At 48.0% G+C, this 18,838-nt stretch overlaps 1 protein-coding gene across 1 annotated transcript; it reads left to right on the top strand.

Moving 5' to 3' along the window:
• The first annotated feature begins 4,594 nt into the window (after positions 1 to 4,594).
• kcna1b (potassium voltage-gated channel, shaker-related subfamily, member 1b) lies at positions 4,595 to 8,456 on the top strand. Its single transcript, XM_062382833.1, has 2 exons — positions 4,595 to 5,049; positions 5,309 to 8,456. The coding sequence occupies exon 2, from the start codon at positions 5,509 to 5,511 to the stop codon at positions 7,000 to 7,002; it is 1,494 nt and encodes a 497-aa protein (XP_062238817.1). The 5' UTR covers positions 4,595 to 5,049; positions 5,309 to 5,508; the 3' UTR covers positions 7,003 to 8,456.
• The last annotated feature ends 10,382 nt before the right edge of the window (positions 8,457 to 18,838 follow it).

Genomic DNA, 18,838 nt, shown 5'->3' with positions numbered 1-18,838 from the left:
ACGGTTTCTCTCATATTTCTAATCAAACTCTCACAAAGAGGCTGAATGTTAAATAACTCTTTAATGAAACGTCTGAGTTTGATGAGCAGCTCCTTCATGTTCCGTGTTGACCGATACGAACACAGGAGTGAGGACCATGCTTCAGGTCTTTGGGGGTAAACTATTTATTCATGTGACTCTTGACGTCAGAGTGTCTCGAACCTCCTGAACCTCAACACGTGATCGTTTTGACAGAGCTTGTTGATTTAATTTGTCTGGGATCAGAACTTTAAAGTCGTCCTGATTGGTCGATTGACCACCGAAGCTTCGTCTGCCGGTGATCAGCAGCGGGTCGGTGAGAGCAGGTGAGCTTCACCGAGCGACTCTCAGTGGCCGGCTAACCAGCTGGAATTCAAAACACTGCTCTGGCACTCGCAGTGTAAATTAAGAAACTAATCCTCCGCCATCGGTGCCAATCACTGGTTCCCAGTAGAGGAAGCTGAGGCCTTCAGGAGCTTAGTCACCGCCAGCATCAGCTGCTGATTGGCCGAGAGGACAGGGGCTAAGAGCGCTCTCAAAGGTTCAAGTGCACATTAAACTTTCCACTTGGACTTTAGGTGCGGCTCTGTCTTCCATCTTCAGTTTCAGGGCTGGTGAAGCAGCAGCTGTAATCCGACACCGGCCGGTTATAGCAGCGGCGGCGGCGGCAGCTTCTCGTCCTTTGTGCCGCGGCGGTCTGCACGGATCATCTAACACCAGATAACACCAGGGAACGCCACAGGGATGAACCATGTGTGAATGTGTGTGTTCAGCACGACGTCAGCTGTGTGTCCACGTCACCGCCGTGTTTCCTGCGTCTCAGTCGTTTCCACCTTTTCATTTGTTTACAACACGTCGTCCAGCTGCTTTGATCCCTCTGGACTCACTGTGACCTCTGACCTGTGGACAGTCGATTACAAATGTGACTCTTACACAGGACACAACAGGGACACAAGTAGACTCAGGACAACTCCCCTCCTTCACAGAGGGTCCTGATGAAACCACATGGAAATCCACTGGATCTTCACCAAGTCACACACCAGTCCTCTGGATGTGTCTGATTGTTCTCCTTAAAATCCATCAATTTAAGAACAGAAGAAACATCTGATCACACGATGTAAAGAAGAGACTAAATGATCCTGGATCCAGACTTTGAAGCAGTTTAGCAAACTGACCCGAGCTCTCTGACAAGGGCGATGATGATTTGAAGTTTGTGAACTCAACAAACACGAATCCGGCAGCAGAGCTCAAGATATCAGGACATTTTATATTTAATATGGGTCAAAAGTCCAAAAACCTACATTTCCCATAATGCAGCTGAGCAGCCGAGAGTGATGCAGATTTCAGGACATTCATTTCTCGTCCACGGCCTCAGACACTCTGACTCTGTGTCAACACTTGTGACCTTTGGTAAAATAACTGATTCTACATCCTCTCTTCAGCCTGAACCCGATCTGTGGGATTCCTGACAAAGACATTGGCTTCATCCAAAGTCAAAGGGGATTATAATCCTGCACATTAAGCCTCTGGGGTCAAAGGTGATGACAACATATGGACTGAAGCTCCTCATTCCTCTTTGCTCTCTGCAGATTGGCTGCACGCTGAGTGAACACTGAGCCGTTTGTCTCACTACACGATGCTTTGGACGTGGGGGTCAAACGTGTGGAGGATTATTCAGCTCACAGGTGCGAGTCCTGGAACTCCACACGTCTCAAACCCTGAGAATCATCCATGACTTGTGTTTGTGTGCTGGTCACTCACAGATGAGTTCTGTTCCACTGGCGTCTCTTCAGACTAAATTTAGTTTTGAGGAATTCACCACTTCATGGTGGGAGCAGCCGTGCAGCCGAGCGTCTCCCAGCTGTCGGACAGTCACACTGACAAACTGGAACTACAAATAGAGTTCAGTCACAACCTTCATCTGCTCCACGGACTCACACACAAGGACACACTCCGGTTACACAAAACAGACTTCAACACAGATGTACCTTTACTGTACCTTTTCCTGCTAGATGCTTTTAATTTGTAGAAGAGCTTTTGTTTTGAAATGTTTCCAAACTAGTGGTTGGAGGTTTAACACACGATTCAGGAAAAAGAAAAGAAACTAGAAATCATTCAACCTTTGTTCAGACGGCTGCTCGGCCCTGAGAGTCTTTGGTCCATGTACCATCTGCTAACATGGAGGAGGCTGGGTTTATGACCCCTTGTAGCAGCCAGCCACCAGGGGGCAATGGAGGCGCTTTGACTTAATCTTCGTAAAAAAGTACCAAATACATACAAAAATATTAAATATGACCTTTAACACATTTTGAAAAGCCTCATTACACCTGACATACTTAAGAGTTGATAAAACTACAGAGGTTAATTAAAATCCTCTGTCAACTGGTGTAAATATGTTATTTCATCATCTGAACAGAAGAATCTCTTCATCCATCTTTTTTTATGTGTTATTAATAAACCTGGGACGTTCCCGCTGATCCCCCGACTTCCTGCCGACCGCTCGTCCGTCTGCTGAGCTTCACTCCTGCTGCCAACAAACAGCTCCGACCTGCTGAGGTACCACTGCCCCGAAGAACCAGGATTCAACCAGAACAGAAAACTGAACCATCACTGGAAACCAGCAGGAGACGGAGGGTCGGAGGAGGAGCTGTCCGAGGTGCTGAATGTCAAAGGTCTCCTCAAGCTTCCTTCTGTCATCACCGATTTATTTTGACAGAAAAAACAAAATGATTTCCTGTAAGACCAACAAAAAAAAACTATAAAAAATACTCTTACACAGATTATGCTGCTTTTATTTTGGAGCTCAACACATATTTCAAACTTCAGTGAACAGCTGATCAATAAGCTCTCTGGTTAATATTCTGCTTTAACCCTTTGAGTCCCATTCAGGAGCGTCTCATCCGGATTCATCAGGAATTCACTTCACGTCAGAGACGGACAGTAAAACAAGGAATGTACCTCATCCTCAAATTCAACTGGTCCCCAGGTTTCATGATGATGTTGTTGAACATTCATTTTATTTAGAGCTGCTTTGTAAAAACTGTCTTTAGGGTCAACAGATAGGAACGAATGGACGTGGTTGATTCTTCAGACTCCTTCTCTCCAGGTGCGTCAGAGCTGCACTGCATGCAGAGGAGAATTAAATGAAAGTCAAGCTTCTGACTAGGACCTGCTGATTTCCCTCCGATGTCTTTATTTCTATTTTAAGCCTCGTGAAAACACACGAGTTTCCCTATCTGAATTTTGAAGACGGTTGATAAATCCTCTGCCAGTCAAAGACATATCTCCCGTGAACAGAGCGTCTGTGACTTGAGCGTCACGTCACAGAGCGGCTCTCACTCGTCCGACCTGACTCACAATAGAGCTGAGATCAACGTCCTGTGAATTCAGGAGATAAAGATGAAGCTTCGATGCGTCTCCAGGTTTGAGTTTTATAATAAAGTAAATCCTCAGTTCGTTATCTCAGGTATTCGTGGTTTATATGATCAACAAAGTATTTTTTATTGGTGTATCCGATTTATTAATGCTACGCATCAGCAGGATGCAATACAGACAGGAACAGTAGGGGGCAGTGTAGGGGCGGACGTGGAGTTCACCTGTTGTTAGTTTCAAACTGCTCATCCAGCTCCGAGTTGTGTGGCGCGCCCCCTTGTGGAGTACTCCGGTAACATGTGTAGACGGTATGTGACCATTTACTTGATTTCTGAGGAATCCATCTGAATTATAGAAGTAGGTAAATCTAGAGGACGGATATCTATGAGTGAGTTTGATTGAATCTCAGTTCTATCTCAGTTCCTCGTTTCATTTCCTTCCTGTTTCGCTCCGTGAGGCAGCATCGGGCCTCGAACCTCCAACCTTGTGTCAGCTGATGATGGACGTCACTGATCCAGCTTCAGTCTGAGGCTCACCTCCATCCTCACGTCACGTCATGTGACACCAGAGAAACAAACTGAGAATCTGAAAAAAATAAAAGATGGGCCTGCTGTCTTCTCCCCGTTACCATGGCAACATGGAGAGCGTTAGACCAACAGAGCTTCAGCCAATTAGAGAGAGTCTGAGCCACTTCCTGCTGCAGAGTCCAGGAGTCAGAGAGTCAGCCAATCAGAACCAGGGAACCAGGGGACCAGGGAGCAGGGGACCAGATCCAGATCCAGATCCAGATCCAGAAGCTGTAGGAACATATTGAACTCGTGGTTATATAACAAGATGCAGAAGAATCATGTTTGTGACCATGAGGCTTCTTTATCATGCACAACCTGCTCCACACACACACACACACACACACACACACACACACACACACACACACACACACACACACACACACACACACACACACACACATACACTCATATATAAGCGACTGGAGAAGTGACTGTGTTACAGTCTGTCTGCATTGCGTCGAACCCCCCACCTCCTCCTCCCTCTCTCTCGCTCTCTCTCGCTCTCTCTCTCCCTCTCTCTAACCCCTCCCTCCCTCCCTCCCTCGCTCCCTCCTTCACTCCTTCCCTCCTCTCCTCCTGCAATATGCTTCTAAATGATCGCAGACGCGTCCTCCTCCTCCTCTCCCCCGGTCCTCGGTGTTTGAGTCGAACCCCCCGGAGCCGCTGAGCTGTTTGTGCTGATGCTGCAGAGTCCGCTCCTCCTCTCTGCTCCCTCCATCCTGCTCCTCTCGCTCCCTCTCTCTCTCCGCGTCCTCCTCCTCTCCAGCATGATTTTCATTAAAAGCTGTCAGTGCGGGTTTTTGCTGCGGAGCCACGGATCTTCCTCCTCCTCCTCCTCCTCCTCCTCCTCCTTCACCTCCTCCTCCTCCTCCTACTCCTCCTGCGGGCTGCTCCGGTCGTCGCTGAAAACCAACACCAAGAGGATACGGATGTTGACCAAGACAACATAGTCTATTAATATTTCAGAGATACTGTAAAACGATATTAGAATTAAAGCCAAGTTGCGGTGAGGACGCTGCACCTCCTGTTCTCCACCTCCTGTTCTCCACCTCCTCTTCTCCACCTCCTCTTCTCCACCTCAGCGCAGGTACGCTTTTATTTGACGTCTCCATCTTTGAGCCTCGGATGTTGTGTTAGACTGAATTCATGTGTTCATGTGTGAAACCTTCATGTGCTCGGACTGAACCTGATGCGTGAGTGAAACCTGACGTGCGCGCAGCAGCGGCCCCGCAAACTTGATGTATGCGGTAAAAATACAGCAGAAGCAGCTGCTGCGTGATTCTGCTGCTGACAAACAGGAAGCTCTGCAGAGGAGGAGCAGGACACTGATGGTTTGTTTGTTGCAGGTCAGATGAAGCTGTGAGGGGAGATGTTCAGCTCGGAGATGATGGAGATGATGGAGATGATGGAGATGATGGTGATGGAGAGGGAGGCTTTGCACAGCTCCTGGTCTCTTTAGGAGCTTCTGCCCTCCGACCTGCCCCACCTCCCTCCCCACCTCCTCACACCACTTCCTCTTCCTGTCTGCCCAACCCCCCCAGGAAGGATGACTGTGGTGTCCACAGACAACATGGATGAGACCTCCACCCTCCCGGGTCATCCACAGGACCTCTACCCGCCCGATGACGACCACGATGACCACGACTGCTGCGAGCGGGTCGTCATCAACATCTCGGGGCTGCGCTTCGAGACCCAGCTCAAAACCCTCGCCCAGTTCCCGGAGACGCTCCTCGGGAACCCGAAGAAGAGGATGCGCTACTTCGACCCTTTACGAAACGAGTACTTCTTTGACCGGAACCGACCAAGCTTTGACGCCATCTTGTATTATTACCAATCCGGGGGGCGGCTGAGGAGGCCGGTCAACGTGCCTCTGGATATGTTCTCAGAGGAGATTAAATTCTACGAACTCGGCGCAGAGGCCATGGAGAAATTTCGTGAGGACGAGGGGTTTATTCGGGAAGAGGAGCGCCCCCTGCCGGAGAAGGAGTTCCAGCGGCAGATCTGGCTCCTCTTCGAGCATCCGGAGAGTTCTGGCCCGGCGCGGGGGATCGCCATCGTCTCTGTGATGGTTATTCTTATTTCAATAGTCATATTTTGTTTGGAGACACTACCTGAGCTGAAGGAGGACGCCAGCGGCCGCATGCGGGTGGTCGGAAACACGACTGTATTTTATAAACCCAACGTCCTCACGGACCCTTTCTTCGTGGTGGAGACGCTGTGCATCATCTGGTTTTCCTTTGAGTTGATAGTTCGCTTCTTCGCTTGCCCCAGCAAAGCGGCGTTCTTTAAAAACATGATGAACTCTATCGACATTGTGGCTATAATCCCGTACTTCATCACGCTGGGCACAGAGCTGGCGGACGACCAGGAGAACAACAAGGAGGGTAAAGGAGGAGGGGAGCAGGCCACGTCTCTGGCCATCCTCAGGGTGATCCGCCTGGTGAGGGTCTTCAGGATCTTTAAACTGTCCCGGCACTCCAAGGGGCTCCAGATCCTGGGCCAGACCCTGAAGGCCAGCATGCGGGAGCTGGGCCTGCTCATCTTCTTCCTCTTCATCGGAGTGATTTTGTTCTCCAGCGCCGTGTACTTTGCAGAGGCCGAGGAGAAGGAGTCGTTCTTCACCAGCATCCCGGACGCCTTCTGGTGGGCGGTGGTGTCCATGACCACGGTGGGCTACGGGGACATGTACCCGGTGACCATCGGGGGGAAGATCGTGGGCTCGCTGTGCGCCATCGCCGGCGTGCTCACCATCGCGCTGCCGGTGCCGGTCATCGTGTCCAACTTCAACTACTTCTACCACCGGGAGACGGAGGGCGAGGAGCAGGCCCAGCTGCTCAACGTGAGCAACCAGAACCTGGCGTCGGACACCAACTCCAGCCGCCGCAGCTCGTCGGCCGTCAGCAAGTCGGAGTACATGGAGATCGACGAGGACATGAACAACAGCATCGATAACTTTAGGGAAGCGAACCTTAGAACTGCCAACTGCACGGCTCCGAGCCAGAACCATGTGAACAAGGGGAAACTTCTCACCGACGTGTGAGGCGGCGCCTGCCGCACCACTGTAAATACTGTAGAAATATCTGGATGCTTTATCTCCATTGGTGCATTTTATTCTCTTCTTTTGCATAGATACATTCAAACATGTGTGAAGACTCATAGTTTCCAGGCTCACATGGTCAATTGGAAGTAATTTCATCCAAAAAAACTAACAAGGGATTAGTTTGGCAATAGGACAAAGATCGGCAGGTGTAAGGGAAGATTTTTTGATAAATTATTAATTATTTATTTAGTAGCTTTTACCTTTGAAATCCTTAATTCTGCAAAAAGAATTAAAGCTGAACAACATATTTTGCACAGGAAGGACCAGTTTGTTAGTTTTCATGATCTCAGAGGTCAGTCTTAAGGAAAGAGCCCTGATGACGTCATGTGACCTTGACCAGGGACAGGGTATTTTTGGCCATGTTGCACGTGGACTTACTTTAAAGTGTTTGAACACAACCAGGTGTTAGCGTCAAAGTCTCAATTTCCTTTACTCTGCAGCTATTTGTGGAAACAGATAAAAGGAGAAGAATAAATCATTTAAGAAACAAGCGCTGAAAACTTGAAGGAACCAATTCAGACAAGATAATGTATCTGCACGGCCTCTTAACGAGAAGACAATTATTTCAAAGTGCTTTACATGTGACGAAGAGGCATAAAGAGCAGATACAAGAGACAAAGTGACATAAAACACACAAACAGGGTTTAACAACAGTAAAATAGAAGAGTTTGTGTGATTTAACAGATTCAAATGAGAAAAACTCAATGTTTGAATGACCAAAGTGAGGAAGAGAATCTATTCAGAGTCTGATGAGTTTATTCACTGTAGAACACAATGATTTATCAGTCAATCTCCTCCACACCTTCCTGGCTTTGTACCACAGACTCAAGCTTTAGGATAAAAGAGGTGCTGATGAAACCCGGCCCGGCTGAGATGAAGAACATGTCGGGGCCCGGCTCCCTGAGGAGACACGTTTCAGTGGATTACAGTGGACACGTGTTTTCCTGCGGCACATCCAGGGAACTTTTAACTTGACGCCAGATGTTGATTGAAGTTCTTCAGGCACCTTATGAGACCCAGAGAAGACGTGTGCCGAGCCTTGTGGAGGATCACCTGCACTGCTGCTACAGGTCGGCTGCAGGTTCCCTGTACCATGCCATGCAACGCTCCTTTATATAAAAGCATGTGGAGACTCTCTTCTCTCTTATATCGGCATGCACAAGATGTTACCTCATTTTTATTTTTACAGTCCTTTCTTCTTTGACCTTCATCTTCTCCTTTCGGATGTTTTCTCTCATTTGTTTTCACCAAAGTGCACTGCTATTTATTATTGTTTAATTTATTTCAAAGCATTTAAGTGTTGAATGTTAAAAATCATTATGGGAACAGGAACACTTCTTTTAGAAGATCACGGCATGTCAGAATACTAAAGCATTACGGCCTAACGAGCTGCGGTATAGCTGCGTATACTCAATGCATGATGACAGTATTTAATTGCTTGCAGTTGTGGGGGGTGGGGGTGGGGGTGGGGGTGGGGGGGGCTCGGAGCCGCTGGACCACGCTGCTCCTCACTCGTGTCAAGCTAACAACAGGAGATGGTGCATGACGGAGCTGAAGGCCGGACGGGACACAAACGAGAAAAACAACACAAAAAAATCACCAGAGACAGATCTGTTTAAAAAGAAGACATTTCAGAAGTTACATCCTCTCGGGTTTGTTCAACTGATCTCTGACGAGGAGGTGCATGGGATCATGTGACCTGATGTGTGACCTCCTTTGCCATCTGATCTTTAATTTAAAGAGTTTCAAGAAGGAAAGCAGTGGTAGTGAACAAATTTCAGAGATCTTATCTCAAATTAGTTTCTAGTGCCTTCAACCCCGTCTCATTATTGAATTGACTAAAGTGCCTCCCGTTACAACAGAAGACAAAGAGCTGACAATGTGAAGCTCCACTTCTCCTGCCATCAAGATGCACTACTCCCTGCACACCTGGAAACCAGAGGGTCCATGTGCACCATGAGAATCTTCACGGGCCAGTTACTGGACCTCAGTCCTGGTTGATGACACACGGCTGCAGAGCACGATGATCCAAACAGATCCTTTCAGATCAGGAAGCTGAAAAGACAAAGGAGCTTTTCTCCCATGTGTGAGTTGAGATTCTTAGAGTCCTGTTGGTTTCCTTCAGTGTAACTGTAGTGAGTCAGTGGCTGGATCAGCTGCTGGAGCTCACGACATATTTACAGATGCTAACTGTCTGTTATTGGCTAATGAAGCGAGCTTTGTGATTAGCCATTGAACAGTCTTGTCACTGACTTCAGGCCAAAGCAGAAACCGAAACCCGCCCCTGAACCAGAAGCTGATTGGGCCGGTAGCTTTCAACATGATCACCATTTGATTGGCAGCAGATTTGTGTTTGAACAGAAGTAAAACTCATAATCTGAGTCTTAAGAGGTTGTGTGTGGTTTGTGACAGCAGCTGAGTGTTTGGTCCGTGGAGCTGTTTGGATTAACACGGTTCAGATCATGTTCCGACGCTAATTCAGGATCCTAATTACTGTGTTTACTTCACTTGGACAATTTGAAATTACTAATGGGAGTTTGTCTGGAAAGCTCTGGAGACCTCGGCCCAGTGCGTCGTTCTGCTGGTGGTGCTGGGGACTACTTTCAGTGGTGGATGGATTTGCAGCAGCAGTGTGTGAGTTCATGGTGATGAAGGAACTGATCTGTGTTTCACTCTGATCACCACATTTCAAATGTTAGAAATGTTTTCAAAGGTCACCAGTTTTATATTTGGTCTGTTGCTATAACTTGCACACGACCTCAGATCAACCGACTGAGAGACGATCTGCAGTGTCATCATCAGCAGCCGCTCCTCCCGGAGGCGACTGTGAGCTGAGCTGAACAGCGCCCCCTGGCTGCTCTCAACACTGCCGCTCTGGTCACTGGGACCAAAATCTTCTGCTGAGTATTAGATCTGCTCTGTGTAGAATCATCTGGACACATGTTACTACGTGTGCTTCTTCTCCTTCACTGCTGCTGCTCCTCAGACTGAGCTGCAGTGGTCGTGTGATCACGTCCTGCAGATCTGGGATCAGAGGCTGAAGCTCTGACACAATGAGAGATGTGCAGGATGCTGAGCAGAGATGTGATGGACGTGAGGGTCGGTGTTTCCTGAGCAGAGCTGCTGAACATCACCACAGCCCTAGTCACTCTACACGCCTGCAAAATGGCGCTGCAGCTGCTGCTGTGTTGTTTTGCAGTGAGAGCGGAGCACATGAGTGTGTGAGGGAGTTTCCTGAGGACCAGACGATGGAACCACTGACCCTGAAGCTGCTGAAACACTCGGTGCTCACTGAGTGGGAGGTGAACTAAGGAATCAACATTCAATGGGCTTTATCCTCTTAAATTTTCATTTTGTGCAAACCACTGCTGGAGAGAAACGTGTTTGCCCTGAATGTTCCACATCTTCATGGAGCTCACGTTCATCAACGCTCCCTTTGAATTCACCTCGGACTTCTCTGACTCAGAGCTCATCTTCATCTGTTGACAGGGAGGACATCTTCATCAGTTAATCTATCGGATTAACAGATGAAGATGAGCTCTGATTATTTGTTGCTCCTTGAAGTTCTGCAGTTTTGTTTGTGCTGTCATGAAAACATTTCTGTGATGAAGATGATACAAAACTGAGGCTTTGAATTGTTCCTTAACAGAACTATGATCATATGACCTCATGTAGAGGGTCCAGAAGATCCCGATGACCACTCCCCTCTGGATCCGTCCTGCAGCTTGTCTGGAAGCTTATTCCGAACAATGGTTGTATTTTGTTCAGTGACCCCTAGTGGCTGCAGTTGTTATGACAGGAGCAAAGAGGGAAGTCGGGTGACATTGTGTAAAGATAAAGTTTGTGTTGGGTCAGTGTCGGTCGATGTGTGTGAAATCTGTGAATCCTGTGAGTGACATCATCGTACCTGCTCAGCTCATCTGGGACCTGTGGTTTTACTGGTTTTACTGGTCAGTGCAATGAGAACCAGCTGTGTGTCATCAACCTGTTGAACGTGTGATGAAACAAATCCCTTTAATCAAAGAAGTAAAAAACAGAGCAGGTGCTGCGTGTCCAGCACGTTCCACAGGAGAGGGAATTAGAAACTTCAGAGTCTTTCAGTTCGTGAGTCAGATCCACGTCAGTCGGCCGTCTCGTGGTTTCATTTCTGTTTGTTCACATTCGTGGTGTTTTTACCGGAGAACACTGAAGGGACCAAATAATGTTTTCTAGTCGTTTGTTATCATCAGAGCAGCTCAACGGACGAAGATTCACAAAACAAGAACCGTTTTGTAGATGGACGCTCGTGTGTCATTTCTTTTTTAGAAAATCATTGTTTGATATGCAGCAAACAGGGAAATCACTGCCCCTTTCAAATTGAAGTCCAGGATTTATATTTACACAGAACATTATCATTATACAAGCGTTCAACTGCCAAGTGTCAACTGCTGAATCACTTTCTTCTCATGTGATTTATCTCTGATCGGCTGCATATCAACCACTTCTCCCACATGTCTTCTGTTCACAGGATATTTGGAAAATCATTTTTTCATTGTTGACATGTGTGATCAATGTAAAGTTTATGAAAAGATTGTAGGAATCACTTAAATCACTTAGAGCTGCATTAAGTAAAAAAGTAAAAAAGATTAGTGCGGCTTTAACTGACACTTTTATTTCAGCTTTTCAAAGAAATGCAGAAACAGAAACTCTGCATCACGCTTCACAAGTTTTCAAAGGGAAGTTTTTTTAAATGTCACAACTCTGATGATGATGATGATGATGATGATGACGATGATGATGATGATGATGATGATGATGATGATGATGATGATGATGACGATGATGATGATGATGATGATGATGATGATGACGATGACGATGATGATGATGATGATGATGATGATGATGATGATGATGATGATGATGACGATGATGATGCACAGATGAATTTCATGTATGAAAATAGTCTTGAAGTGCAAAGACAAACTGACGTCTCCTCGTGCACGAGGGACATGCTCATTCAAACAAATGGACGTGGTCATCAGTCTCATCGCTGCTTCACGGCTTCTCTCTTCAGAACATGTTTTTTTTAAGGCTCTATTTTTAGCCGGAGGTTTATTTCGGGACTCGTGGGTTCAGCTCGTCTGGTCCCTCTCGTCCTGACTCACAGTGAGAAGCCAAAGTCTCGTCCTGACCACGACGACTGCAACAAGAAAAGAGAATGAATGAATATGTAAAAAATGAAATGTGCTCATCACTGGGTTGTTTAAAGCCCGGAGTCGCTCACTCTGCAGAACGTCCTCTCTCTCTATTCATGGTTCTCGCTGCCGAGGCATCATCGTCTGTAACCTATGCAAGGTTAGTCCACAAGCTATGTCCATTCTGACGTCATCATATTACAACAGTTTCAATAAATTTTGAAAGATATGACTCTGCTGTTTGTTGATTAATGAAAGTTCAAACTGTAAAATGTTTTCATGCTCTAATCAAACATTTCCTCAGACTGTCGCTGCAGCTCCTCTCTTCAGCCGCTGTCTCTTTAAGACCCCGCCTCCTAAAAGGCCCTGCTCTGATTGGTCAGCTGGTTCCCTCCGTTGTGATTCAATGTGTTTACACCTGAACTGTCATGTGGTCAACAACCATCCAATGAGTTGTGTCGTCGTGTTTCCGTCCAGGACAAAGACCTGGATGATGTGAGGAGGTTAGAAAACGAGTTTCACAGGAACCGAGCAGAAGATTCTCATTTCCTCTCATTCAACACAAAGTCGAGTCCGGGAGCAAACAGACGCACAACAGCAGCGTGTGTACATGTGACCTTACTGAAATAGTCTGGCATGTGAAGCAGCTCCGTGTCAGGACGCGCTGACCCGACATGATCACTGACACGCCACAGCAAGGGCCACAGACGCCCGTGTGGAAAATACATATATCAGTTTCCGATCCAGTCAAAGAACCAAGAACTCATGAATGATTCTTTAAGCTTCCACCATCAATTATGCAGAAGCTGAGTCGTCCTCAACTCGTCCCTGTTTGATGAGGAGGAGGCAGAGAAGAAGAACCGAAGAAGAAGAAGGGGGCGGAGTCAAGGACGTGCGCCTGAACAACCCACACGTTTCATTGGACCACAGGTAGAGGGTAGTGAGGGGCGGGTTCTCCGGGGCCCTCGGCCTCTCAGTGTTGTTGTGCAGCTCTTGTGTCTGTTGAAGCTGTTTGTGTTGTATTCTTAGCTCAGTGGAGAACCTGCTGTGTGACTCAGTGAGTTCTCTGCAGCCCACGGACTCTGCAGGATGCTGAAGCTCCAGAGCTTCTCCCCGTGTGGAGATCAGGCTTTAAAGAAAGAAGCTGCACACGTATGAGCAGCGTCACGCCTCACGGCTGCTCGGTAGCACATGTTGCACAGAACTTTCTCATCCGTGTGAAGCTGCTCTCAGTTCTCTCCTCAACGTCTCCGCTGCATCTGAATCCTGTTGATTTGTTGATTTGTTTTTCACGAGGAGGATTTTTGTTTGTATGAATCATAGTGAGGCTGCTGCAGCACTGCAGAGCTACAGGAGATGTTAGTGAGACTCAGGAGAGAGGCAGCCCAGGGCAGAGAGCATGTTGGGTGAGTGTGGGTGGACGAGCGCAAACACAACACACAGAAAGATCAGGAAAATGAGAAGAGAGGCTGTTTAGACCTGCGCTGAAGTCCGGACATGATACTGTCATGTTCCTGACATGTTCCTCACAATGTGTCTCAATGTGAAGACTCTGACATATTCTGGAGGTTCTGGATGTTAGAACACATGTCTGACTCAGTGTCTCAGTTTGTCGACCATCCTTCCAGCAGCTCTGTAGAAACCTCTTTGTGTAGTTTTTGTGTGATGCTGCGGACTAACAAACAAACGCTGGTAACACATGTGGAAAGTGTGTGTTGCTCAATGCTCAGCGACACCACCTGAGTTTGTGAAGCTGGAAATCGTTCACTGGGTTCAGGTGATGCATCATTGGCACAAGCTGCCACCACCCACTCACCCGCCCACGTGCAAGGCATCATCCTCCATCTCGCTCACACTGTCTCACCTCACGGCCGGCAGTCTCCTCCAGTTTCATTTTCCACTGCAGCGTTCCAACTCTCACCTGAGTCCCTGTGTTCAGGCAGAGGAGGAGAGACGGGGGGGCGGTCAGAGCAGGCCGGGCGTCACCAGACAGCAGAGAACGAGCAGGAGGCTCCTCGGGTTCTGAGCGGCAACGCCTGGTCCATATGGAGTCCCAGCGTGAAGAGGCCAGGCCAGAGAGAGAGAGATGAGAGAGAACAGAAGATAGAGAACAGAAGAGAGAGAGAAGAGAGAGAGAGAAGAGAGAGAGAGGAGAGAGAGAGAGAGAGAGAAGAGAAGAGAGAGAAGAGAGATAGAGAACTGAGAGAGAGAAGAGAGAGAGAAGAGAAGAGAGAGAAGAGGGTGAGAGGAGAGGGGGAGAGGAGAGAGAGAGATGAGAGAGAACAGAAGATAGAGAACAGAAGAGAGAGAGAAGAGAGAGAGAGAAGAGAGAGAGAGGAGAGAGAGAGAGAGAGAGAAGATAAGAGAGAGAAGAGAGATAGAGAACTGAGAGAGAGAAGAGAGAGAGAAGAGAAGAGAGAGAAGAGGGTGAGAGGAGAGGGGGAGAGGAGAGAGAGAGATGAGAGAGAACAGAAGATAGAGAACAGAAGAGAGAGAGAAGAGAGAGAGAGAAGAGAGAGAGAGAAGAGAGAGAGAGAGAGAAGAGAAGAGAGAGAAGAGAGATAGAGAACTGAGAGAGAGAAGAGAGAGAGAAGAGAAGAGAGCGAAGAGGGGGAGAGGAGAGAGAGAGAAGAGAGAGAGAGAGAAGAGAGAGAACAGAAGAGAGAGAAGAGTGGGAGAGGAGGGAGAGAGGAGAGAGAGAGAAGAGAGAGAGAGAGAGAAGAGGGGGAGAGAAGAGGGGGAGAGGAGGGAGAGAGGAGAGAGAGAGAAGAGACAGAGAGAAGAGGGGGAGAGGAGAGGGGGAGAGGAGGGAGAGAGGAGAGAGAGAGAGAAGAAGGGGAGAGGAGAGGGAGAGAGGAGAGAGAGAGAACAGAAGAGAGAGAAGAGTGGGAGAGGAGGGAGAGAGGAGAGAGAGAGAGAAGAGAGAGAGAGAGAGAGAAGAGGGGGAGAGAGGAGAGAGAGAAGAGACAGAGATAGAAGAGAGAAGAGGGGGAGAGGAGGGAGAGAGGAGAGAGAGAGAAGAGACAGAGAGAAGAGGGGGAGAGGAGAGGGGGAGAGGAGGGAGAGAGGAGAGAGAGAGAGAAGAAGGGGAGAGGAGAGGGAGAGAGGAGAGAGAGAGAACAGAAGAGAGAGAAGAGTGGGAGAGGAGGGAGAGAGGAGAGGGAGAGAGGAGAGGGAGAGAGAGAGAGAAAGATGGAGGGCAGGAACAGTTTCATCTACACTGTGATGATAACAGCACATATTAATATGACGTCATTAATCCATTGCTCAAAGCACATGTTCACATTGAGAAGACGGGGCCCTCTAGTGGCTGCATGAGGGTTTTCAGTGGATCAGTAACTGATCACAGGTCAGCTTCATCTCCGCTCCACACACTGTTAATAAAGATCCTCTCATTTCACCGACTGGGACGAGTTGATTCACGAGGAGCATGTGGAGGGTTTGTATTCCCTCCCTCCCCCGGTGACGTTAACACAAGACGACACGAACGAAAGTGTGGACAGGACCCCCCCCCCCCTCGGAGAGAGGACCCCCCCCAGAGAGAGGGCCCCCGAGCGGAGGAGCCCCTGCTGCAGTCAGCGGGCAGCCTGCTGACGGAGCTGCTGGTGTCCTGTTCCCGTCATGGATCATATGAGCTCATCAAATATTCACATCTGCACTTTCTTGATTCCTCGACTGCACCAGCAGAGAAGAGGAGACGTTTCAGAAGGTCAGCGACCTCCGACCTCCGACCTCCGACCTCCAGCCGCCTGGACGAGCCGCTCAGCTCCCGGTTCTGATTCCTGGGTCAGAGTCATTTGTGTGAGAGTTGTGTGATTCCTGTAACAAATTCAGACACAAACAGAGAGAGAGAGGAAGAGAAGATGCTTTAATAACACAAACAGAACGAAGAGGACACTGAGCGACAAACAGGAAACACAACAGTGACAGACACACACAGGTGAAGCTGATGTTTCATCTGTTTCCTGCTTCCATCAGATTCAGGTTCTCCTGTCAGTCGTCTCCTCCAGTCGCTCTCACAACCGTGACATGTGACACACACTGCCTCCTTGTGTGTCGATAGTCGTTTGTTGTGTGTCGATAGTCGTGTGTTGTGTGTCGATAGTTGTGTGTTGTGTGTCGTGTGTGTTTGTGGTTCTACACCTCAGCAGTGATCAGGGAGGCAGGACGAGGCTGAATGATTGATACCAAACAAAGCTCTTTAAATCAGGCCTTTAAATGATGGATGATACAAAGCTGCAGTGCACACACACACACACACACACACACACACACACACTCACATACACACACACACAGACACACACACACACACACACACACACACACACAAACACACACGCACACACTCGAGTTACAAGGTGCAAAGTGCAAAGTGAAAAACCTAACAGCTAATTCAGTCACTTGAGACTGTGTGTTTGTGTGTTTGTGTGTTTGGTGCGACACAGTAACACAACAAACTCAGAGCTGCTTACTGAGCAACAACAGTCCAACACTAACATGAGCTCGAGCACCAACGTATAAAAGGTGTAAATAACGTTTCCTGCAGAAGAACATTTAACAAACTGTGTCTGAGGAGATGAGAGAGAGGAGGTTTCTGTTGGAGTCCTGTGAACATGTTCGTCCACTAGGGGGCAGATGAGGCACACATGTTTCCTCGAGAAAATCCAGATTCACAATCTGAAGTCAACATGGAGACAAGAGGAGGATTGAGATTATTCCACTGAGGTGAGGAATCCAGGTTGATGCTGATTCCTGAGTTTCTAACGTCCACCTCGTCCTCTGGCCGTCCGGCCTCCAGGTCCTGGACACCAGCCTGTCCTCTTTACCCTCTGTCTCTGGTTTGCTTGGCGTTGTCTCACCGCCCTGCAGCGAGGCCGTCCACGGGACAGGACCACTGTCTTTAACTCGCACTGACAGCGTTACTGGCTTCCTGCTTGTGTAAGTGCACATACTGTAAGAATCTGACTGCCTTTTAAGGCCGGAGACAGAAGTCTAAAAATAGCTGCTATGAATAATACGTCAAAACAATGGTCTTCAGGACAAAAGGACAGTTTGGAGGAGTGTCCTCAGAGGACACACGAGCTGAATGAGCTGGAGTCACCTCAACGTCAGCAGAGAACAGGACTGAGTCAGAGGCTGAGGAAGGGCGTCCCGATGAGGAGCTTCACTTTTCAAAACAATAGAACAAGGAACATGTGAGGAACACGTCAGGAACATATGAGGAACACGTCAGGAACATGTGAGGAACACGTCAGGAACATGTGAGGAACACGTCAGGAACATGTGAGGAACACGTCAGGAACATGTGAGGAACACGTCAGGAACATGTGAGGAACACGTCAGGAACATGTGAGGAACACCCCACAAGAAGGTTTAATTTACATCAAACACTAATATTCTCCCAAACTTCTGCATTTACAAGACAAGACACTTTCACTGTCACGTGACGTCACTGTTCTTCTTTTCCTCCGGCTCCCCCCTGTGGCCGCTGCTCGTCACCACACCTTGACGTTCTCCATGAAAGAATGCAGAGACCTTCTGGAACACACAACCCTTCACATCAATGTGGGGGGGGGGGGGGGGGGGGGTTGTGTGTTCACATGGAGACGAGTGCTACTGTGTGTTGCCATGGTAGCCCTCCAACCGGTGAGAGGACGAGTGGAGAAACGAGGGATGAGAGAGGAAGTGAAACGATGGAAGAGAGAAACTCCCCTCCGGTGTTTGAGATTATTTATAGACGATAAGAAAAATACAATCTGATAAAAACACCAAGACGCCGGTTGTTAAAAATAAGAACACAAGAATCCTCGGGACGAGTTTGAGTGAAGTTGTTCTGTCTTCGTCTCGCTGTCCCTCAGCTGAGACACGTCCCCGATGGTTGACCTGTTTAATGAGACACAAAGTGGGACAGGCTCCTCCTGCTGGCTCCTCTCAAACGAGTTCAGCTCACGCCCCCAAAAAAGAAACCAGGACATCTGACCTCTGACCTCTGCAGGCAGACAGCTCTTTGCTCATTGAGGGAACACAACTTATACACAACATCAAATGAAGACACAAGCCCGAATCCATTTTTACAAAGATGATCTGAATTGATCCTGAACGTTTTAATATGATCTGCTGACATGGAGGAGGCGGGGTTTATGACCTGTACTGCAGCCAGACACCAATCTGTAATTCAACTTCATAATTTCATCAATTACCTTTTTCAGACTCTACAATTATTAATATCTACATCTTGCAACAAATGTGAAGTTAAAGCTTCTGTTTAGGCAGATGACTCCAGAGCTACACACACACACACATACAGACACACACACACACACACACACACACACACACACACACACACACACACACGCACACGCACACGCACACGCACACGCACACACACACACACTGAGATATATGTAAACACACACACCCCAGGAGAGAAACAAGAAAAGGAAGCACAGATTTTTTGTGCATGAGGAAACATTGTCCTGCAAATTTAATTCATAACCAGAGCGAGAACACACACACACACACACACACACACACACACACACACACACACACACACAAACACACACACACACACACACACACACACACACACA

The sequence above is a fragment of the Platichthys flesus genome, chromosome 23, assembly GCF_949316205.1.
Source record: "Platichthys flesus chromosome 23, fPlaFle2.1, whole genome shotgun sequence".
NCBI lineage: Eukaryota > Metazoa > Chordata > Actinopteri > Pleuronectiformes > Pleuronectidae > Platichthys > Platichthys flesus.
Note: the sequence above shows the minus strand (reverse complement) of the source record. Positions and strands in the feature narration are given on the sequence as shown.

Excerpts from the sequence above, each read along its gene's own strand:
- kcna1b (XM_062382833.1), top strand. The coding sequence starts at position 5,509 with ATGACTGTGGTGTCCACAGACAACATGGATGAGACCTCCACCCTCCCG.